The 23551-nt window shown below is 52.0% G+C and overlaps 1 protein-coding gene across 1 annotated transcript in view; it reads right to left on the minus strand.

Annotated features, from left to right (window-relative positions):
* Window positions 1-2156: 2156 nt before the first annotated feature.
* The window catches only part of CDH26 (cadherin 26), a gene marked incomplete at both ends in the record, with an annotated part of 28144 nt that continues 6749 nt past the window's right edge, over window positions 2157-23551 (minus strand). The window contains 21 exon segments of the mRNA XM_081149249.1: window positions 2157-2201; window positions 2203-2352; window positions 5765-5839; window positions 8607-8614; window positions 8617-8683; window positions 12303-12433; window positions 12977-13201; window positions 14292-14531; window positions 15607-15626; window positions 15628-15685; window positions 15688-15734; window positions 17128-17290; window positions 17293-17392; window positions 18465-18650; window positions 19424-19552; window positions 19736-19759; window positions 19763-19902; window positions 21352-21362; window positions 21364-21388; window positions 21391-21496; window positions 22656-22817. Coding sequence (XP_081005375.1) covers window positions 2157-2201; window positions 2203-2352; window positions 5765-5839; window positions 8607-8614; window positions 8617-8683; window positions 12303-12433; window positions 12977-13201; window positions 14292-14531; window positions 15607-15626; window positions 15628-15685; window positions 15688-15734; window positions 17128-17290; window positions 17293-17392; window positions 18465-18650; window positions 19424-19552; window positions 19736-19759; window positions 19763-19902; window positions 21352-21362; window positions 21364-21388; window positions 21391-21496; window positions 22656-22817 — 2112 coding nt within the window.

A 23551-nucleotide genomic window follows, 5' to 3' on the forward strand; every position in this document is an offset into this window, starting at 1 on the left:
ACAGCATGAGAAAAGATATGGAAATTAAAAATGACATAGCAGAAATAAAAAACACATTGGAAGCAATGAACAGGTTCCGGGAAAGTGAGGATCAGATCAGTGAATTAGAAGACAGGGTAGAAAAAAATCACTCAGAGAACCAAAAAGAAAAAATAATTAAAAACCAGGAGGACAGTTTAAAGGAGCTGTGGAACAACATGAAATGTAACAACATTCACATCATAGGAGTGCCAGAAGATGTAGAAAGAGTGCAAATGATAAAGAACCTGTTAGAAGAATAATGGCAGAAAACTTCTCTAACCTTGTCAAGGAAAAAGTCACACAAGTTCAGGAAGCACAGAGAGTCCCAAGTCAGAAGAGCCCAAAGAGGCCCATCCCAAGATACATCATAATTAAAATGCCAAAAATCCAAGACAAAGAGAGAATCTTAAAGACAGTGAGAGAAAAGCAATCTGTTACCTACAAAGGAGCTCCCATAAGCTTTCAGCTGATTTCTCATCAGAAACTCTGCAGGCCAGAAGGGAATGGCCTGAAGTATTCAAGGTAATGGAAAGCAAGGATCTGAAACCAAGACTACTCTATCCAGCAAGGCTATCATTCAAGATAGATGGTGAAATATAGAGCTTCCCAGACAAAAAAAAAAAAAAAAGCTAAAGGACTTTATCACCATCAAACCAGCACGGCAGGAAATGGTAAATGGGCTGCTGTAATAAGAAGTTGAAATAGAGAGAGAAAAACACAGGCATAAAGAATTAAAATGGCAATACACAAGTACCATGGCAATGTAAATGTATTAAATGTCCCAATCAAAAGACATAAGGTAGCTGAATGGATAAGAAAATAAGACCCAAAAATCTGCTCTCTACAAGAGACTCACCTCAGAACAGAACAGTCACACAGGCTGAGAGTGAGGGGATGGAAAAAACATTTTCCATGCAAAGGGAAATGGAAAAAAAACACAAAAAAAACCTGGGGTAGCAATACTCATCTCTGACAAAATAGATTCAAAATGAAGGCCATAACAAGAGTCAATAAAAGTCACTACATAATACTAAAGGAATCGATCCAACAAGAGGCCATACCCCTGGTAAACATATATGCACCCAATATAGGAGCACCTAAATATATATTAAAAAAAACAAACTTCTGGAGGACTTTAAGGGAAAGACTGACAGCAATACAGCCACAGTAGGGGCCTTTAACACACCACTGACTTCACTGGATAGATCTTCCAGACAAAAAATCAATAAGGAAACAGTGACTCTAAATGACACACTAGATCAGATGGATTTAATTGACGTTTACAGAACATTCCACCCCAAAGCTGCATAATAGGCATTCTCCTCAAGTGCACATGGGACATTCTCAAAGACAGACCACATGTTAGGACACAAAACAAGTCTCTACAAGTTCAAGAAGACTGAAATCATATCAAGCATCTCCACAGATACACTGCTGGTGGGAATGCAGTCTGCTGTAGCCACTGTGGAAAACAGTGTGGAGTTTCCTCAAAATATTAAATATGGAACTCCCATTTGACCCAGTGGCCCCACTTCTAGGAATATACCCTAAGAAACCCAAAACACCAATCAGAAAGAATTCATGCACCCTTATGTTCATAGCAGTGCAGTTCACAATAGCCCCAGTGCCTGTCAGTAGATGAGTGGATAAAAAGCTGGGGGACATTCACACCAGGGATACTATGCAGCTGTAAAGAAGAAGGATCTCGTGCCCTTTGGGACAGCCTGGAGGGACCTGGAGAGTGTTATGCTAAGTGAAATAAGCCAGGCAGAGAAAGACAAGTGTCACATGATCTCACTCATATGTGGAATCTAATGAACAAAATAAACTGATGAACAAAATAGGTCCAGAGACAGAGAAGCATGGAACAGACTGAGGGATCTCAGAGGGAAGGTGGGGGTAGGTGGGTGGGTGGGGAGAGATTAACATAAGAACTTAGATGCATAAATGCATAACCCATGGACACAGACAATAGTGGGGTGAAGGCCTGGTGGGTGGGGAGTGCGGAGTGGAGGGTATCAATGGGGGAAAAAGGGAACATCTGTAGTACTTTCAACATAAAGATGAATTTTAAAGAAAGGGAGGGAGGGGGGGGGAGGGAAAGAATTATTCCAATTGACCATAATATGCATTTTCTAGGAGGTCTGAAACGCCCACTGGGAATACATTTCCTCATGCCTCAGGCCCCGGCCAGTCCAGCAGGCCAGGCAGAGTGTGTTCCGAGAAGGACAGCGAGCTCAGGGTTTCTTCCCGCTCCAGCTCTCCCTCCTCGGTGTAGATGTGAGGCAGGTACCCGGTGTTCTCCGCCAGTGTGTCGAGGCCACAGAACTTCTGGGGGAAAGCCAGGGAAACAGGGGGTCAATGCCACGTTCTTCCCCACATGGTCCCTTTTCTCCCAGCTCCATTGAGAAATGCCTCAATGCTGCAGTAACGATGGGCTGTCCCTCTGTCCCCAGCCATCACAGAAGGTGCTACGGACTCAGGAATGGCAGCCAACTGAGGGGAAAGTAGCACCTTCCCACTTCCCAGCTAATTCCTAGGAGGAAGTATGACGCAGTTGGTACAGACTCTAGGTAGTGTCTTCCCCCATTCCCCACACGCCCTCTTATGGATTTATTTTGGGGGGTTAATCCCTCCACCATCTGTGCCCTGACACCTGCTGTTCCCTTCCTGAATGACCATCCCACCTGCCAACCTCTCAGCAAACTCCAGCTCGTGCTTCAGAGCCCAAGTCATCTCTCTGTGAAGACTTTTCTGCTTTTTTCTGGTCTGAGTGACTCAATAAATGTTTGTTGGATGGATGGATGGATGGATGGATGGATGGATGGAGAGACGGACAGGATTAAAGGGCTTCCTCCTATTTACCTTCAGATACCTCTGGGATGGGCTGTTGCAAATCTGAACCAGTTACCTCACCTCACCGCAATGGGTTTAGCAAGAATCTTCCAACCATCACTAGCTGACAGTGGTCACTGAGGGGGTGAGCTCGTCAGCGGCATGAAGACACTCAGAATCAAAGGTCTCAGAGCTGGAGGAGGCAGGAGGTGGGGGCAAGGCCTGGAAAGAGGAAGCCAAGAAGCCCTGGGGACCACCGAGCTCTCACTGTGCCCTTCCCTGGATCAGGCAGTTGCCTGTCCCCACCTTCCTCTGGCTGGCAGGAGCCACTCCTAGGCTCTCTGTTTAATTGGAAACACGATCTTCTGGCCCTGTGTCTACTGGTGCCCCAGGGAAACATGCGACCCTCACCCACTCATCTGCCTGTTGCTGGGTCCACTCATTCAGGGACTATAGTCACTGTGAAGCAATATGCCAGGGGCGGGGGGGGGGGGGCGGGGGGGAGGAAAGGCAGCTCTGGCAGCTAACAAACAGGTGCACCAGCCACTCCGTCCGTCCTTCGGTGCAGCGCAGTGGAGCACTAATGGAGCTGGGGTGTGGCGCCTGCCGGACCCCGCAGGCAGCGGGCTGTGCTGTGTAGACCCCAGGTCCGCATCTTGAGGCTGATGGCACAGTGGTGGTTTCTGCATCTGATTCAGCAACTTTAGAGTCCCCATAAGATCAATAATTCATCGTAAACCTCCAATGAAGTTAGAAAGCTCCCGGGGGAGAGCCAGCCGTCTCCTCTGTTCTCCTGGACCCAGCACGTGCAGGGCCCTGTTTGAACTAAGTAAATATAGCTGCCACCGCCCTGCTGCTCGGAGGCGATGGGCCTGGGCTGACCAGCAGCCCCCCCTGCCTGGCCAAGCAGGGCCCGTGTCCCAGGCCACAGGGCCCTCCAGGCTCACCAGGCGCAGCTGTATGAGGGCGCACATGCAAGAGTTGGGGCAAGGCAGAGGCCTTGTGTTTATGTGGCTCCCTCATCCCCATGTGCACAGAATCACCCCTAGGCAGGGGACAAGGATCTTCCCCGACACTGCTCAGCGATCAGGCAGGTGGGTCTGGGGCAGGCTGACCTGAGTCCAGCCCGGTTGTATGTCCTGGAGGCTCCACCGCTGAGCAGCCTCCTGAGCCTCCTGTGCTCCGCCCGCCTCATCCGCCCAGAGCCCACCCTGTTCGTTCATTGTCTTCAGCCGCCATGTGTCAGGAACCAGCAATGACACGGCCCGTCCTCCAGAGGCTGCAGTCAGCTCCCCTGTGTGGCTCATTGATGTTTTCCTCGCCAGCGACCAGGCCGAATGGAGCATCTCCAGCACCGTGACCCTGGGGACACAGGACCTCAGCCACAGGGGCTCGGACTGTCTGGATGCAGGGTTGCTTCTAGGCTTGGCGACAACATCAATGCAGGTTTTTTCTTCAGCAGCCACCAGGCACTATCCACTCTGCAGGACCCGGGAGCAGGTGCAAGGACGGACTAAGGCCATGCTGACCTCGGACCTGTCACTAAGGCACAGAGCCCCCACCCTGGGGACTGGGACAGGCACCAGAGAGGGGTGGCACTGGGGGCTCCCTACCCTGCCAGTGTCTGGATTCCCCCTTTCCCACGCTGTACTGCCTGCAGCCCTGTCTGTCGCCCACTTTGACAGCCAGGGAAGGGGTCATCGGATTTCACAAAATGGGACCTCAGGTCAGATGCTCTGCTGAGCACCCAGACCCAGGAATGCAGTATCTGCAGAGCTGGGGCCTGGGCGCAATGCTTCTGAACAAGCTCCGCATGCCCACCTGGAGCCCACGCCTGTATTTGACCCCAATTCTACCACTTTCTATGGCTGTGACCTGGACAAGTCACCTAATTTCTCCATCCCTGGGTTTCCTCATTTGGTAGTAAGGGAAATGATAGCACTGGACCCGGCAGGTTGATGCGAAGACTAAATAAGTTATTATCTTTCAATCCCTTAGGCCAGGGTCTGGTGTGCTGTGGTTCTTATAGGCGAGCTTGCCAACCAAAGTAAGGCTTGGCAGATGGAGCCACATAATACTGGCATATTCCTCTGCACTTAGCGTCTCACAGGTCTGAGCCCCAGCTTTCCTGCAACACCTGGGGACCCTGGGAGTTAGAAATTGCATCTGCAGCCTCTGTGCGCTTCCCTCCATCCCTAAATGGGGAGTGCACAGTGCTCACCCCCCACCACATGGTTCTGCTCCGGCTCCTTCCACTGGAACCACCTATGGGTTTGCCCAACTCCCAGATCGCCTTTTTTATTCGCTCAAGAACATGCAGGGGATGTGTTGAGGAGCCTTCCAGGAGAGAGCTAATGTTATCACCCACAATCCCCTTGAGCTTCATCACCCACAGCATTCATAACTCCACAGAGAGCCTTCTTTCTTGTCTTGGGTCATGTTCCACAGAACAGCCCCTGGAACAAGGATCCCATGAAAGTGCTTGCTCTGGACTGAATTTGTGCCTCCCACACTCCTGTGTGGAAACCTACCCATGCCCCACCCAATGTGATGACATTTGGAGGTGGGCCTTTGGGAGATGTTTAGGGGTAGACAAGGTCACGAGGATGGGGTCCTCATGATGGGATTAGCGCCCTTTAAGAAGGGACAGGTCTCTCCTTGCCATGTGAGGACACAGCAAGAAAGTGACCGTTTGTGGACCAGGGAGAGGCTCTTACCGGAACCAGCCCATGCTGGCACCTAATCTCACACCTCCAGGTCCAGAACTGTGAGAAGTAAACCTGTTGTTTAAGCTGCCTGCCTGTGGTCTGCTGTTGCTGCAGCCCCAGCTGACAGAGACAGCGATTTAGGAGGAAGTGTCCCTAGCCTGGGGCTGGGTGGGGAAGCAGACACGGGGAAGCCTTTATACCTGAAGTAAGATTTCCTCCATCACTCCGGCTCTCACTTCCAGGGGTCGTCTGGGCACCATGGTACCCAGGTAAACCTGCAAAGCGAAGGAGCAGAGCCTTAATACCACTGAGGAGCCCTCCTTGAAGCTCTACATCAATGGCCTCTGCTTGCCAGAGTATGGGGGCCACCATCCAGGGGGAAGGTGGTCAGAGCTCTCCTTGAGAGTTGGATCAAGGGCAGCTTGGCCATGTGCCACCTGTTTGTGGTGGGAGAGAGAGGAAAGAGGCGAGACCCTCCGAGCACATAGCCAGAAATTCTTAAAATCATATTGTGTTTTCTTTCTGTACTAAAGATATAAAAAATATAAAGATATAAAAATTATAAAGATAGTGTAGGTATTTCTATCAGAGATCCATAGGCAAGCTTGACAGTTGCTTTATGGGGGTGGAGCATGGGAATGAGATTTTCAAGCCCCTTTTTGGGTTCACTAAAGCTCACTAAGACTCCTTTTTTGCCATGGGCATATCCACCCCTAGGACCCAAAACCAGCTACATAATTAGCAGGACCCAGTGCAAAATAAGAATGTGGGGCCCACTGTCCCAATATTAAGAATTTCAAGGTGATGACAGAGCATTAAACCAAGCACAGGCCCTTCTGAGCACAGGGCCCCTGCAACTGACTGGGTTCCATGCCCAGGACACTGGTCCCACCAGGACCAGAGGGACACACCTCTCAATGCACAGCCCTTGCAAGGGTGGGTTCATGCGTCACCTTTGTGCAGAGCAGAACAGTACATGTCTAGCTTAGCTCAAACGCAGGCTGAGAAATAATGAAATTACAGCGGTCTTGGTTCTTCTTTAGAAGCTTCCACCATAAAAACTGTGGCTTTGTTGGTTTTTTTGTTTGTTTTTTAATACTCACTGAGGATATTTCTTTCATTGCTTTTCAGAGAGAGTGGAAGAGAGAGAAAGAGAGAGAAAGAGAGAGAGAAACACCGATGTGAGAGAGACACATTGATTGGTTGCCTCCCACATGCACCCTGACCTGGGGCTGGGGATCAAGCCTGCGACTGAGGTACGTGCCCTTGGCCGGAATCAAACGCGGACCCTTCAGTCCACAGGCTGATGCTCTAATCACTGAGCAAACAAGCCAGGGCAAAAATTGTGGCTCTTTGGAGCTTAATGCCCATTTTTGTTTTTGTCAGAAAAGTACATTTTTTGTTAAAATAATAGCTAGATACACTAGCGAAGTTGAAGGTCTGTGTTTGAGACCTGCATTGAGAGCGTGCACCTAGGTCAATGTTCTGGGTTTGGTGATGGATTGTGATTGTGTGATACGTCCCCTGGAGGAAGGGTGCACAGGAGCTCTCTAACTGTTTACAAGTTCTTGTGAGTCTAAAATTATTTCAGAAACACCATTTTAAAAAGCAAAGCAATAGCTCTAGAATTTGCACATAGGCTATACACAGACATGGTGCTGGGGAGTCAGGGCTCATTTTGGCAGGAGGTATGAAATCAGTGGGCCGAAGCCATGAGCTCTTACTCTTAGGGATGATCTCTGGTGCCCCTAGGTGGGCACAAGAAAATGTATTCATTTGTGGGTGTTCTAAAAGGTGTCATGTTTGATCAGCACTATCAAATAACAACTCTGGACAACAACCAACGATAACAGTAGCTAGTTAGATAGAAGAGAAGGTTTTCACTGACTATGTGTTTGTTCCACCAGGATCACAGAATCTTCTAGAGAGGCAGCCAAAAAGGGAACAACAGTCAATCATTAGTGAGATGACCACAGCAGGGGAGTGAACTTCCGTAACTCACTGGGGTCCCCAGCACAAAGTGCACTTGGTCCGATGCACATGCTGGAGGTGGTAGCATTTCACTGATATCCTAGGGGGCAAATGATTTGCAGCATATTTTAAAGTACCAGGTTACCCAATAAATAGTAAGGGACAACTCAGGGAAGGTGTGTGAATGGCTGTTTATTTAACCCGGCACTACTATTTGCAGGACACCATGAAGGGAACCCAGAGACACACCGAGAAATGGAAGCCACAGGCCTTGGTTTCCTTCCCTGTAAATGGGAAACAAGGTGCCCTCGCCCACAGGTTCTGGAAGAATGTTCGTGGGATTGAGCTTGCAGAGTGCACATCTAGGACATGGGCAGCAAATCAGAGTGAGCACTGTGCCTACAGAGCAGGCTGCTGGCATCGGATGCTTGTGGATGGTTAGGGAGGAAGGAGAGAGGAGGCCACCACCAGCCCACACGACATCGTGCACGAATGAGGAAGGGCGGCCCTGCTCACCGCAGCCTGGCACCTGTTCCATCGCTTATGCCAGCCCTGCACTAACACCCTGTTCCCGAGGCAGGGCCACCTACCACTTAGAGAGGGGACAGGGTTTTAAATGACATTGAATTGCCTGGTGAGAAAACGATTCCCTTGTTTATTCTCCCGGTGACTCCAGGAGAAAGTCTCTGTCTGGGGCCAGCATGGCTTTTACGTCTCCTTTTCACGGAGACACCGGAGGGTTTGGCCGGCAGCGTTTCTACCTGCAATTACTGGGCCCTGTTCCTATTGCGTCTATTTTCCGCTATACAAGTAAAACTGGTTTTTTATTTACAATTGAAACACACAAGCTTCTACAGAAGTGTACTTTATTTAGATGCAAGTCCATTTAAAGAAAAATAATATTTAGAAGTGCACTAGTACCAGTGGCATATGCATGTGGCAAAGTCATGAAAGCGGCACTGACAGGTGCGGGGCGGCCTGCGCTGGGGCCGCGGGATTGGGGGAACCAGCCAGGCGTGTCTGCCGTGCGAACCACCCCGAAGCCCCCTCTCTGCACGTCGGCCCCCTTACCTTGGCCGCAGCTCGGCGCCTTCCTCCGCCGTGCCCGTCGGTAGGGCGGGCATCCGATGCCTGACCGCTGACCCCACCTGCGGGCACAGGGCGGAAATGAGCGCCAGGGAGCAACCTCTCCCCTAACGCCTATCTGCCCCACCCCAGGGCACGTCCAGCGCCCTGCGATTCACGGGGAGGGGGGGGCGTACCCGACGGGTGGGAGGTGGGGTTCTGGCTCCGCGTTCCCGGGAGCGGCGGGAGGGGCCCTCGTTCAGCGGAGCCCGTCGTGCGGGAGGCGGCGCGGGGCTCCGGGCGGCTCCCCGCGCATTCCCGGGGCTCGGGCGCGGAGGGGCTGGATGTCTCTTCCCGGGGCTCGGGCGCGGAGGGGCTGGATGTCTCTTCCCGGGGCTCAGCCGCCTCCGGCCGCGGGGAACACCCCGCAACCCGCGGACCTTCTCCACCCGGGCTTCCGAGGCCGGCGGGCCTTCACCAAGGCGGCCGGGAGCGCCGGCGGGGCCGCGGGAGGAACTCCACGGAACGGAGCCGGGCTGCAGGGCCCGCCCTCCTCCTCCTCCTCTTCCTCCTCCTCCTCCTCTCCCTCTCCCTCCTCTTCCTCCTCCTCCTCCTCCTCTTCCTCCTCTTCCTCCTCCTCTCCCTCTTCCTCCTCTTCCTCCTCCTCCTCCTCTCCCTCTTCCTCCTCCTCCCCCTCTTCCTCTTCTTCTTCTCCTCTTCCCCTTCCTCCCCCTCTTCCTCCCCTTCCTCCCCCTCTTCCCCTTCCTCCCCCTCTTCCCCTTCCTCCCCCTCTTCCTCCCCTTCCTCCCCCTCTTCCCCTTCCTCCCCCTCTTCCTCCCCTTCCTCCCCCTCTTCCTCCCCTTCCTCCCCCTCTTCCCCTTCCTCCCCCTCTTCCCCTTCCTCCCCCTCTTCCTCCCCTTCCTCCCCCTCTTCCCCTTCCTCCCCCCTTTCCCTTCCTCCCCCTTTTCCTCCTCTTCCTCCTCCTCCCCCTCTTCCTCCTCCTCCTCTTCCTCCCCCTCTTCCCCTTCCTCCCCCTCTTCCCCTTCCTCCCCCTCTTCCTCTTCCTCCCCCTCTTCCTCCCCCTCTTCCTCCCCCTCTTCCTCTTCCTCCCCCTCTTCCTCATCCTCTTCCTCCTCCTCCCCCTCTTCCTCCTCCTCCTCTTCCTCCCCCTCTTCCCCTTCCTCCCCCTCTTCCTCTTCCTCCCCCTCTTCCTTCCCCTCTTCCTCCCCCTCTTCCTCTTCCTCCCCCTCTTCCTCCCCCTCTTCCTCCCCCTCTTCCTCTTCCTCCCCCTCTTCCTCCCCCTCTTCCTCTTCCTCTTCCTCTCCTCCTCCTCCTCCTCTCTCCCTCTTCCTCTTCCTCCCTGGCCTCCCGGACCTGCGCCTGCCTGGCTCCCTCGCAGGGCTATAGGCTGCTCCTTCCTCTGCTGCCAGTGGAGCGCGGCCGCCTTCAGTTCTCGGTGGACGGCGGGGGCATCCGCGGTGGCGTCTGGGGCGAGGCGAGTGCCCCGGGCCACAGCAAGGCCCGGGCAGCACGCAGGTGCAGGCGGGCACGCCCGCGCCACGGACCGGGATGGCCTCACCGACCGGTGGCCACAGAGACGTGGCGGTAATCGCTGTAACACTGGCGCGCCCTAGTCTGTGCTAAAGACCTCCCATGCATATTTTGTTATTTGCTTAAATCGTCGGATAAATTTAAGTCAGAGAGAAAACGTTGTTAACCTCACTTTATATATGAACATCGAGGGCCACTTAGATTATGTTTCGAAGCCACAGTTTTGTAATCTAAACCCAGGCTTGTTGTGTCCCCGGCGCTCAGAGCCCTAAAGATACCTTGGCAGAAATGGGGTGTATCCTGAACTGTAGGAGACAAGGGGAAGAATGTCCTGGTACCAGAAGAGGACAGAGACCCCGTGTCCTGCCTGCAGGGGGCTCTCCTCCCCGACGGCTGGTCCTTGACCGGTGCCATTTGCCACCAGGCTCCCTCCCGCCTGCCTGGCCCGAGCCTGCCCTCGGGAGCTTCCCTCGCACCTGCTCTGCTTCTGTAGCGCTTCCTCCTTCCCAGGAGACCACTCCTGAGCTGCCGGCCAACAAGAGCGGCGCCTGGGCATCACCGTGACCTCTTCCCCCTTGGCCGTGCCGGTAGCTGGCGCTCGGGGAGGTTACTTCGCTACATCTCCTCCGAGCTCCACAGCCTCAGCAGCATCCCACCAAGCAGGAGGCTAAGCATAGTCCCCAGGCCAGCAGGGAGCCATTTCCATTGTGCTGGATGGTAGAGCTTCAGAGCAGAGTGGAACTGCCTGAGGCAGGGTGATTTATCCCTTACACAAAGCACTAGTGGTTGTCAAGATAGTTCCTTCAGATGACACAAACAAACAGGTTAATTGCTGCTCTCATCGTTGGGGTGAGAGGACCCAGCGATCTGCATAGTTTGGACCAAGCCTCCTGCCTTCTCGCCCCTACACCAAGAAAGGCTCAGAGTGAGTCCGTGTGGACCACAGGCATGTACATCTGCAGCGTGACCCAAGGCTGCTGGTAGGTAGATAGGGCAGAGAAAGGGGGGGAAGAATCCAAGGAGTCTTGGCGGACCACCAGCTTCTCCAGCCACCAGTCACTTTACAGAATGTCTCACTATTTACTAGGTCATAAAGCCAACATTAATCGGAGGATCTTTTCCCAAGAGCGTCACATGAGTTACAACCAGTCTCCTCCTCCCAGGAGAAAACCGTAGGTGGAGGTCAAAGACAGCAGAGATGGGCGACCTACCTCCTCGGTGTTGCCTTTTGACATTTCTTTGGCTTTCATTTTTTAGATCAGCCACCTTAGTTCCTGGTGGAGACAGACAGGAGAGTTTTCAGTGCTTTCTTCTCATGGCCCGGCCAACCCCAGCCTAGGAGGGCTACAAACACGACAGATATGGCAGAGCTGGTGTCAGAAGCAGCAGGTTTGAAAAGACAGCAGATGCTGGCTGATTACCTTGTGTCGGGGGGACCATGGGACGTTTTCATGGGCATTGTCTTCTTTGATTCCCAACAAATCTGTGAGGTTAATTTTATCATCCCTGATTCATAGTGAAGGATGTAGGGTTAAACGACATGCTCAATATGATGAGGCTAATAGGATGCAAGCTTGGGTCTTGTCCCTTTAAGGCCAGTGAGCTCAGTCTCTGCCCAGTAGGATGGGAGAGGGGTTCTGCCTTCCTCTATCCCAGGCCATGGCCAAGAATCCAGTGTGGACTCATTTAGTGAGCCCAGCACTTTGTCCATTGAGAGAAACTCTACCTGGTAAAAACCATTTTTCCCCTAAACAAGGTTTCTCAAACTCAGCACCGCTGACACATGGGCCACATACTTCTCTGTTGTGGGATCATCCTGGGCATTGGAAGACATTTAGCAGTATCCCTGGGATCGAGCCACTAGGTACCAAGAGCATCCTTTCCCCACCCCAGCTGAGCTGTGACCATCAAAATTGTCTGCAGACATTGCCAAATGTCACCTGGGGGACAGAATCACCCTGCATTGAGAACCACTGACCTAAAATAATAAACCAATTTAGTTAAGTTAGACAGCTTTGTCAGGTATGTTTTTCCCCTTTTGCTACTCAAATATGAGTGAGTGCGGATGGGAGAGGCAGGCACAGTGAGTGGGAAAACAGGTAGATTCATTACCAATGTCATTGTCATGAAACGGGAAGTGCTTCCTCCCACTGCCTGGGCTGAAGTGGCCCCACTCTCCTCGTTGCACGTGATCAGGGTCTGCTGGCCTTCATGCGGGACAGGGCAGCTGCGCCTCTTGGCTCCAGACACACAGTCGCATCGCAGCAGGAAAAGCAGAGTGACTGTGATGAGACAAATCAGAGAGTGAGTTAAACAAGCTCGTCTGTGTCAGAGGCTGCAACATGGTCATGTCTGTTGACCTGAAACTCAGCGTGAATGACAGGGTCAGATGTGCCTTAATCATCTTTGCAGCTGCAGAGCTTAGCACAGCCCATGGCTCAGGTGCTAGGGAACTGTTTGTTGACTTGGTTGACTAATACCATGTGACTAGGCATGTTATGTTTATTTGAAAATCTAGCCTCCTATTCGCCTTCCCCAGACCCAGGAGCCCAGGCGGACACCTGTGTGTTGCTGCTCTGGCCTCACTACAAACCTTGGGGTAGCCTTCTGTCTCTCGGTGGGTTCCCTTGCTGTAGATTGTTGCTTATTGACTAGAAGCTGCTTTTGTCACACTGCACATCTGACCAGATCGGTGACCTTTGGTCTGAGTCTGGCACTCGATGAGCCATTCTGTAGGCATCCCACTGCTCTCCACCATCACCTGCTCCCCACCCAGAGGGCTCCGCTCCCCTGGCTTACAGCCTGGACAGCCCTGGACCACTGACCTGCCAGAGCCATGAACACTGCACAGAGAGGGGCAAGGACCCCCATGAGAGGCTCCGGTCCTGTGGCTGATGGCTCTGCCACACGCGTGGATCCGCCAAGACAGGAACAGACCCTCACATAGACGGTCTGCCTCTGGGAAAGTCCCTGTCTGTCTCCAATGACAAGTGGCACTGAATAATTGCCACGAGGCAGGCTTCTCAGCATTACAAGCTCCACCGACCAGCCTGTAAGGGGAAAGGAATTATGAATGCATGGACTCCCTCATTTGTACAGCTGCTGGGCAGATATTTACAAATGCCTCCATGTGCGGAGGCTCTGTACAGAAGTTAGCCAACTGCAGAGTTGGAGGGGCAGCCCAGACCACCCTCACTTCCTACAGCAGCTGCAAGCTCAGGGGCTCCCCATGCCAGTAGACGGAGGGAAGAAGCATGCAGGATAGAGCCCAGACATGTGGAGCCAGCATAGCATTACCCATGTCATCGATGAGTGACAACACCCATGGAACATTGCCAGCCAGGAAAGCCACCCGAGTGAGGCATCCAGAGTCCTTATCAGACTTGGTCTTATCGGCCTGGTTGGCTGCCCATGTGACCCAAAGCCCCACCCTGAGCCACACTGTTCCTGTTGATGGCCCCAGACTCCCAGGTAAACCCTTTTTCAGGCAGGACATGCCAAGGGCTTGGAGATCCGCTCCCAGGAGCCAGAGCAAGGCCAGACCTCTTGGGGAAAGGGCCAGTACTCTACCACCCCCTGGGCCTGGGAACTATACACACAGAGAAAAACAAGCTCTGGTGCTACAGACCACTCACAGGAGAATACTGATGGCCAATGCCAGTGGTTCCTCCTGGTAGCAGCACCCCAGTTCTGTAGAGAAGCCCATACTCCTGAACTCCCAGCCCATGGGAGTCAGGGGAGGCCAAGCCCACCAGCCAGGTTCAGGTGTGGGCTCAGTACCAGCCAGTAAGTGTATCTCCTTCCCTCTCCTACTCACGGTGATTGGCAGGGCAGGTGACCCAAGCCATGCAGTGATACAAGTATTCTTGCCAGGTACCAGGATGAGTCTCAGGGACACCCAGTAGCCACCCTTTGGCCCCCAGAGGAGGACCTGCCTGAAAATGAAGGAGCCCAGAGAAAGGCCAAGCCAAGGTAGGGAAAGGCAATGTCCAAGGGTGGCCAGAGTACCTAGACACATCTGCTGGTACACAGGCCTGCCTGGTCCTCTGCTACATGAGCCAGTACATCCCTTTTTGTCTTGAGCCTGAGTCAGGTTTCTGGCATTTTAGTCTCTTACCCCTGGCCCCTAAACACACTCACCCCAATGTTCTCCCACTTTCCACGTGTCTCCTGCATGTCCCCAGGTAGTGTCCAGTTCGAATGTGAATGGGTCCGAGTAGGGCTCCAGGTCGCTGTCCTCTGCCTCGACGAGGAGGGGCTTGGGCACCAAGGATTCGCAGACCTCCAGGGATTGAGGGCGGGGATGGAGAGTTGGGGCGTTGTCATTGATGTCGGACAGGAAGAGCGTCAGGGTCCCTGTCCCTGTCTGCGGCGGGTGGCCTTGGGGGATTCAGGAAAGGGTTGCTTCTCAATTAAAGGCCTATTCCATGCACACAAGCCCCTGGAAAAGGGGGACTCCGCCTCAGGAAAAGAACGACCCCGCGGAGCACCGAAACCATTTCCCTCTTAGCGGTGTGAGTTCTCCGGAGGCGCGAGGCCTGCCTGTTGCCCCTTTTCTAAAGTCGGAGCGTCTGCTTAGGGCGAGTTAACAAAACACCACCTCACTCATCTGCAGGTCCAACCAAACACATAAAATGCCGGGTACACCAGCTCTTACGAAGGGTGGAATGGAGGAAATCGGGTGTGGCGTGAGGGTGGACGTAATCTGTTTCTGGACTGTGTCCACAGCAGCGACCTGGTTGTGATGTTACCACTGGGGACACCGGGCAGTGGGTACTTGGGGTCCCACTGTCTTACATTTCTAAGTCCCTGGAAGAAGGACCCCCTTTCTTCCTCTCACCTAAGACTGATTGGAAACATGGACTCCCTGGCTTCCTAACCAAGGCTGCTGACTGACTCACACAGGGCACAGGGCTGCACATCCCTCAGAACCGGGGTTTGAATTCACACACGTCCTCAAATACAATGACTGCAGTTACCTGAAAGTGTTATTTATTCTGCTCCATGCCCTGGCAGGTTTAAACCTCAGCCTTGGGGCTCATAGAGAAAAGTGTTGAAACACGCTCACAAAACCACCCACCAGGGTTTATGACAAATCTGTCCCAAGCGGTCGCATTTAGCTGAGCTTATAAGCCGTTCCCGGTGCAGGAGCCCGACGGCTGCCTCTCACGCCTTGGCCTTGACGGAGGGCCAGAGCGCCTCGGGCAGGTGGAAGGCGCTGGTCTGGCTGCTCTTCCTCATGGGTGTGACGTCTCCTCTGAGGGACTGCCCTCCACCTTTCCCAGCATTGGTCCCCGGTTTGCCATTTCAAGAATTATCATCAAAAATAACCACTGGCATACATGCACAGGGATGAAAGGCTTGCATTTTTCCCATTTGTGCTGGAAGACTCATCGGTGTCATGTTCCCTCAGGAGCAAGGAAACACTTTCCCTCAGTTTGCAGTAAACACCTACCGTCATCAACAGCGTCCACAGCTATCGTTCATGTGAGGGGACTCTCGGTCAACCTGCTGCCTGGTGACAACTGCTCCGAGCGTGCGTCCACCGTGACCCAGCTGGCAGGATCATGGACCAGCTTATACCTCAAAGAAGGAAACATGCAGTCTTGAAAGTCACAAAGTTACATCAGGAGTCAAATCAGAATTGGTCACAGCAGACACAATTCCCATCACAAGTCACACAGGAATCCTGAGATGACAATGGTGAAGTTAGAAGGTCACTGAATTGGTGAAGGAACAGATTGAAGACTACTCTTCAAACGTCGAGTCAACATCTCTGCATATTGAGTGTGGGGTCCTTGTTGGACAGAATGTAACTTGCCCACCAAGGGAAAACGCTTCTTCTGGAAAGGAACCACCTTCAGTTGCCTGTGGGTGCTGGTAGCTTAACGTGAAAAGCAGCCTTCGTGTGCAGGGGAAGCACAGGGCCATTTCCCCCGGAGCTCACAGGGCTCCAATATGGGTGATGGGCATCCCACATGGCCTTCCACATCCCCTCATCTGTGTGCACCTGGCGCCACTCTAATTAGGGAGCGCCCCCAGCTCTCTGGAATCCCCCAAGGCCCGTCAGAATGGATGGCACCCTTGGACCCATGTTGGATTGCCAAGCACAGCTGCCTGCTGAGGGTGCTGCAGGGGAACTTCCCGCACCCAGAGCCAGCACTGGGAGAGCAGCAGGCCCCCCACAGGGCCAGAGTAGGGAAGTCCCCCCTCCCCCCATCTCATTGGGAAAGGTCAGCAACTCTCCCTCCCCAGGAGTCCATGTATCACAGTTTCCCATCCTCACTACTGTAGACCTGCTTTGCCCCAGCCTGTATTATTCAGCCTTCAAAAGAAAGGAAACCCTACCACACGCTGCATATGGGTGGCCCTCGAGGACATCATGCTACACAAAACAGGCGTCACAGAAGAGACACATACTGTGTGATTCCATTTCTATGAGGGACCGAGAGTCGCCACATCCACAGAGATAGAGCGTAGAAGGGTGGCCCAGGGGCCGAGGGTGGCGGAGACGGGGGCTGTTTTTAAAGGGGGCAGAGCATGAGTTGTACAGGAGGAGAAGCGTTCTGAGGTGGGTGGCAGTGTGGGCTGCAGGGCACTGTGACTGTGCTCCATGCCTCTGAGCCATACACTGAAAAGTGCTTAAAGTGGTAAACTTATGTCATATACATTTTACCACAGTTTTTAAAAACACTTCTGCTCCCCAGAAGCCAGGGAGCTGCCAGTTCACACCCTTTGGTAAACAGGGAGATGGAAACACACGAGCAATTATTCTAAGACAAGAAAAAGACTATAGTGCGAAGGGAAATGAGCAAGTGAGTCCAGCCTGGTGGGGTCAGAGAGCACCGTGGGAGGAAGAAGGCGTTGAACGGGAGCCTGGGGCTTCTAGAAGTTTCATAGCTGAGACAGAGCAACCTCAACATCGCACCGAAGGAGCTTGTTTTTCAACAGCCACCTTTCTCTTTCCCCCTCTCACCTTAACTGGCTGCTGTCTGGGTCTGTAGCATTAAAACTTCCCACACGCGTTCCAGGCCTGGCACCTTCGACCTCACTGACGGTGAAGCTGCTGGGGTGAAAGGCCGGCGGGTCCTTGGGGCCTGTCACCTGCACGCTCACCATGGCGCTGGCCACTGCCTCCCCCTGGGCTTCCGAAGCTCGCCCCCCTCACGGTGGAAGAGCATCTCCTCGTTTTCCACGGCAACGACAAGGCTCCGCCGCGGGTGAGTTTCGTAATCCAAAGCCTGCAGGCCCGCAGAGAGGCTTCCATTGGCACCTGCTGCCCGGCCAGGGGACCCGGAGCCTGTGGCTTTGCACTTCACTCACTATTCACCTTGTCTTTGGTATGATCAAGAGGCAGCCATCAGCTCATTGTCAAACCATGTCTGCAGTCCCCCCCATGCTGGCGGGAAAGAGCCACCATCTGTCGGGGGTAATGAAAAATGCAACAAAAACTGTAACCTAATGAAACATTAATGTGACAGCCCTGCTGCAAAATAAATCAGGGGCCTGGAGGAAATATACATATTAACGACCGCAGTTATTCAGGGCACAAGGTGGTCAGTGACTTAAAAGGACAGAAAGGCTCCGATACGTGGGCATTTCAGCCCCAGGCACGTGGGTCGTCACCTGGGAACTGGTGACACTGACAGGCAGGAGGTCTTCCCCACCCCAGACTCCACCCCAGCCTGACCCTAGGTTCACTCCCCTGCACTGCACCAGAGACACTGGTCACCCTAGGGTCCAGCTGAGAGCAGTTAACACTAAAGGCCCTGGAGTCAGACTGCCCCAGTCACAACCCTACTCTAGATGTGTGACTTCCCGAGAATGACCCAAACTCTCTGGGCTCTGGTGTCCTTGTCAGTAGAGACAGCAACCCTTCGCTGCAGGGCCGGCTCCCCATTAGGCACGGCAGCCCAAGTGCCAGAGCCGTGATACTCTCTGGGGTTTGCACAAATGTTCTTATTTATTTAGATTCAGAATGAAACACATGAACTCAGGGATAGAGAAAATGTTTTAGATATTTTTTATCACATCAGAAAAAAACATTTAGGGCCTATGTAAATCTATTGAATTTTGTCTAAAAATATGAAATGTCAAAGTACGTAGTCTTATAAAAAATAACTTTTAATATCGATATTAATTTGGTGGGAGGAGCCAGGGAGGGGAAGGGCCAAGGGCGCACTGTGGAAGTCCTGGCCCAGCTCTGCCCCTGGCTAGGTGCCTCAGGCACTCCAGACACGGCGTGGTCACCTAGGCCAGCTTCTATCTCAGCATACTTGGCCACCCAGCCTGTGTACGTTCCTGTGGCTTTACCTTGATAACATGCAAGATTCCTTCGTTGGTCTCAGGGTCAGTCAGAATGTCAAAATGTCGGTCTTCATTGCCATTGGATATGTTGAATTTTGCTGTCCAAGCTGATGTGAAAGGCGAGTCACTGTCTTGGACCTGGAGACGCAGCACGTCTGGGCTGACTCGGCCTTTGGGAACCTGGATCTTGTACTGAGAGAGGCAGTCACCGTGTCCACGTCACGGAGATGAAGAAATGCAGAAAAAAAGAGCAGGAAAGTAGACAGCCCTCCCAGCCTGGGCGTTTCTCTTGTTGTTTCACTTAACCTCAAGGGACTTGAAACTGCCCGACGCAGCAGAACAAGCATCGGTAACAAATCCTGGTGCCATGTCCCTGTAACTTGGTGCCTCCAGCTGACACAGCTGAGCGACTTTAAAAGTATGTACTCTTCAGTCCAGTGCGATGCACCATTTCTCTAAGAATTTTAAAAGTGATAATACATCCTAGTTTAAGCTGCCCAAGAATCCTAGTGTTCTCCTAAAACAGAACTCATGTAGTTACTTAGATCAGTTCTAAACAGATCTTTAGAACAGATTGCTACTTGATACTTCTGGGGATGAGACAGTTTTTCTAGAGGAGCTCATCCAAGTACCAGGGTTTGTTTCTTTCAGCCTTGCTTTTGAGGACACAGCTTTCACCAAGCTGGAGAAGACCTTGGAAACAAGGCTCACACAACCAACACTGTTAATGAAATCATGCACATAAAACTTCTGAGCACAATTTTGGCACAAAGTAGTAAAAAATGCAAGCCCATTTGACTAAATCAGGTGATTCTCTACTCATATGGTCACTTCGTGGCTCTAGTTTATGTGATTTTGGAGAACTGCATGTAGGGTGATATGGGGACTCCCTCAGTAGGACTGCACCTAGGGCTTGGGCCTTCATGTCGGGACTGGGACTTGGAGGCGGCAGGTGGGGACCTTACGTCCTGCCGGGTGAACGTGGGCCTGTGGTGGTTGCCTTCCTGCACACTGGCGTGAACCGTGGCGGTGGCTGACAGCGGTGGTTCCCCGCAGTCCCTCGCTCTGATTAGAAGTGTAAACCTAGGAGCCATCTGTGTGGGGAAGAAAAGGGAAGTCAAGCCCTCTGGATGCAGGAAGGGAAATGTTAATAAGGAGACATCCCATTTGAGAATTTCAATAGCAAGCCCACCAGAGGGTTTCCCACTGGCAATGGCAGTGCTGTGTCCTGGCTCAGAGACAAGCATTTCATTGTGAAATAATAAAAACCATATAACCTCATAATCTAAGCAGCCCAAGAGTCATATTCCTCCATTGTCACGGTCGATCTCGAAGCCACTGTCCTTCAGTAATGGTGTTTGAGAAACAAGGAAGTAAAGGACTTGAGAATTTGGAGTATTTTCTTGATCCAAATCAATGGTTAACATCTGAAAAATAGGTTGACCTGGAAAGAATTTTTAAATTGTTACTATTGGCCAAAGGTAGCTTATCAGACGTAGGAGGGTGGTGCTTTGCTGACCGGCATTGGGGTGTACCCCAGAATAGCTGATATATTTTAATACAAAATCAAACTGTAGAGAGACCAGACATGACAAAAGAGGCGTATTTACAGTCAAGATTATGACTGCAAGAGCAGAACACTTAAAGGTCAGAGCTGATAGATAGGTTTTAAATGTGTGACAAACTACAGACAAAATTTAAAAGGAAATGATCGCCCAGGAGAGCACATCTGAGATGTACATGGCAGACACAGGCACTCTTAATACAGAATGGACAGGTTAAAATCAGGAAGAACACAGAATCACACTAACGGAGGTGGGCAAAGGGAGGGGGGCGGAAAGGGCCAGGAAGCCTGCCCAAGCCTTCGAGCCTGCAGTCGGGGGACCGTCACTGCCCCGCTGCTGGGGGCCCCTAAATCGGAACACAAACGGTGCAGTTCACACAAGCGTCTCTACCTCCTGAATCTATACCAAGTCAATGTGCTTGGATGGGACAGGACTTAGCTCAGATATGTTCACTGGAGCATATTTTATGAACATGAAGAGTGGCAACAAAACACAAATGTCCAACAATAGGAGGTTAGTGAAATACCTTAAAACACATCCATAAAATAAAATATTTCACTACTGGATACTGTAGGATACTGTTAGATTACAAATAGAAAATTCATGAGTAAACATAAATAAGCAAGCCCCTATATTTGTAAATATTTAATACTTACCCATATACATTTTTACTATGATGATTTTTTAAATGTATGTACATACAACAATATGCATTTGAAATTATATATAAAATCTGTGAATATATACACACAAGTATAACTGTGCATACACACTCACAAAATGCAAAGAAAACTGCTGACAGGATAGAAACTAAAACAGTAATGGTACTTCTCTCTACTGATGGTATTAAAGACGCTTTCTATTTCAGTTTTCATTTCTCGGAATTTTTCAAGTTTTCTAAAGACCATTTCACAAACTAAATAATGCCTTTTGTTACTAAAATAGATGCACATTCTACTAGGAGTGGTTTGGCTTAAAGACTCAGAATCTGTAACTCAGACTCGATGCCTTCCTGGAGAGAAATTCACAGCCATGTGCGGGAACTCACCACCCAGCTCTGCCTTTCCCTCCTGGCACCGGGCCTTGATTTAGATCCGTATTTACATGTGGCCCTTCCAGCGGGATCAGCACAGCCTGAGGCTGCAGACCTCAGGCACTCGCTCTGATCCAGGGCCTGGGCCCTCAGGATGCGGACAGGGAACTACCTCCCTGATGGCAGCTGGGAGCAAGTACCCCGCAGTTTCAGGGCCACAGTGTCGGGGCCACAGTGTCAGGCAGGAGAGTCTCAGGGCACAGGGAGGAAGGCAGCCTGGGGCCCGCGCACGCACCTGCTGCGTGGTTCTCTCACACTGACACTGAATTCTCCTCAGGGAACTGCGCTGCGTGATCGTTCATGTCGCTGATCCTGATGCTGAAGGTCAAGGAACTGTCCACGATCTCTCCTGTCAAGCGATTCACAACATTGAAGTAAACCTGGGAAGCAGAGAATTGTTAATGTGGCAGGGCCTTTGGCTTGGTGGCACTAATCAAATAACCGTCAGAATCACAAGAGAGAAAAGAAGCGACAGGGATGTTTTCTGCACGTGGAAAGGGCTCTAGCCTTTTGTTACAGCCGGAAGATTTCCACCCTTGCACAGGTCGCCACAACTGTCCGTTCCAGGTCCTCCGTCCTCAGCATGTGAGGCCTGTGAGAAGGGCAGTCTCGGGCCCCGCCCCCTGCTGAGCCAGGATCTGCGTCATAACCAGACCCCGGGTGGTCTGCACTCATCGCAGACTGGGAAGCACTGTCCCAGGGTCCCCTGTGACCTCTGCTCTTCTTCTCTTACAGGCCCTGCAGGTTCTGTGGAGCATGGAGAAGACCTAGAGTTCGGGGAAACTTTCCGCCTGTTTAAAAGTTAGAGATGCAGACCTGTCAGTGAGTTAGGGGTATATACTTTCTTATGTATATAAATATTTTGAGATCATGGGAGAAAAACTGCATACATCAATTCTCTCTGATGTTAACACCTTTCCATGCCAAGGTGTTAATGTGTAGCCAGCAGGCAGAGAACCAAGCCTGCTTTTCAGCAGAAGGCAAAACAGAACAAAAGCCAACATGCTAAGATCTTCCTAGAAGGTTGGGTTGTACGTGATCCACCTGCCTGCGATTCGGGCATTTCACTTTCTAATTCCCTTTCCTGATTTTGTACCTGAATTTCAACTTCACAGTGGCCTGTGGCGTTGGGTGATGAAATCATAAAGAACACCTGGATCCACACTAAGACTCTGTCCCTAGGTGTACAGTTGCTCGCTCATCAGCTATTTGGCAACCCAGGGGGTCTGTCTGTGCCTCTCTCCTTAGAATTCAACTGTGGGTCTTCAAAGGATGAATTTGCCTGTTTTATGCCCCAGAGACCCTGATCTGTGGGGACTCTGGTCAGCAGACGGAGGGGTGTAGCAGTTCATAGGACTGCAGAAATCCTTACAAAGCCAAAGTCCAAACTAAAGATTACAAAATTAACCTGGGTCCCGTGTACCCTTCTGAAGCTCACCACGGCGTGTAACACGCCCGCCTCCCAGAACCGGCACACAGCTAGCGTGCTCGCCACAGACGCGATTCCTGCCAGCGCGGTACAAGATCGGGTCTAGGCACCGGGAAAGACGGCGTTGTCTCTCGGTCAACAGGGCGGTGAACATACATCTTTCCATTCTCATGGTCTTCCACAGAAAACAAACCAATCTCTGGGCACTCACCCACACCCGGCCCACTGGTTAAATACATCAGTGCCGTGTGATTAGACATGTTACTGAACAGCCGGAAGGACAGAAAAATGAAAAAGTAATGAGCATAAACCGGTGCCAGGCCGAGGCCCAGAGGCTGCAGTGAGGGGCTGCACCCACAACCATGTGAGGGCTTGTCCCAAAGAAATAAGCGGATCCCAAAGATGCAAAGACGAGGAACACATTGACCATGAACAGTGAGAGCTGGAAGCAACACCAGTGTGCATCCACATGGGAAGGATCGCTGGACGCCGCCCCGTCACAGGGCTCGGGGCTCGTATGTCCACACTCTGCCCCAGAAACAGGGGGACACACGGCGGAGCAGGAGAGGCCGCCCGCGGGGCAGCAGGCGGAGCGCGACCCCATCTGCTAACACAGATGCCCGTGGTGGATCTGGAGCAGTGCCTGACAGAATACCTGCCAGCTCCTGAGTAGTGGCTGCCGTCCAGGCTGACATTTAGGAAGAGCTCCGAGTGAGCCCGCTCTGTGCGCCTCACTCATCCTGACCTGTGTAATCTGGGATCCGCCCTGCAGGTAGCATAGTCACTGACTGCACTGTGTCCACAAGGAAGCGGCGAGGGCCTCTAATAGAGGAAGGATTGGGGTGTCTGGACAGGAACTCCCCGACTCTTGGGAGTTCACACTTTTAACCACTGAACCTTGAAAACTTCCTATAGATGGTTTTTATAGTAGGCATATACTATTTTTATAAACATTTTAAAAATGAGTTATTCCTCATTTTGTTCTAGGAATCATAGAATGTCAGGC

The sequence above is a fragment of the Miniopterus schreibersii genome (assembly GCF_964146895.1).
Source record: "Miniopterus schreibersii genome assembly, chromosome: 10".
NCBI classification, from domain to species: Eukaryota; Metazoa; Chordata; class Mammalia; order Chiroptera; family Miniopteridae; genus Miniopterus; species Miniopterus schreibersii.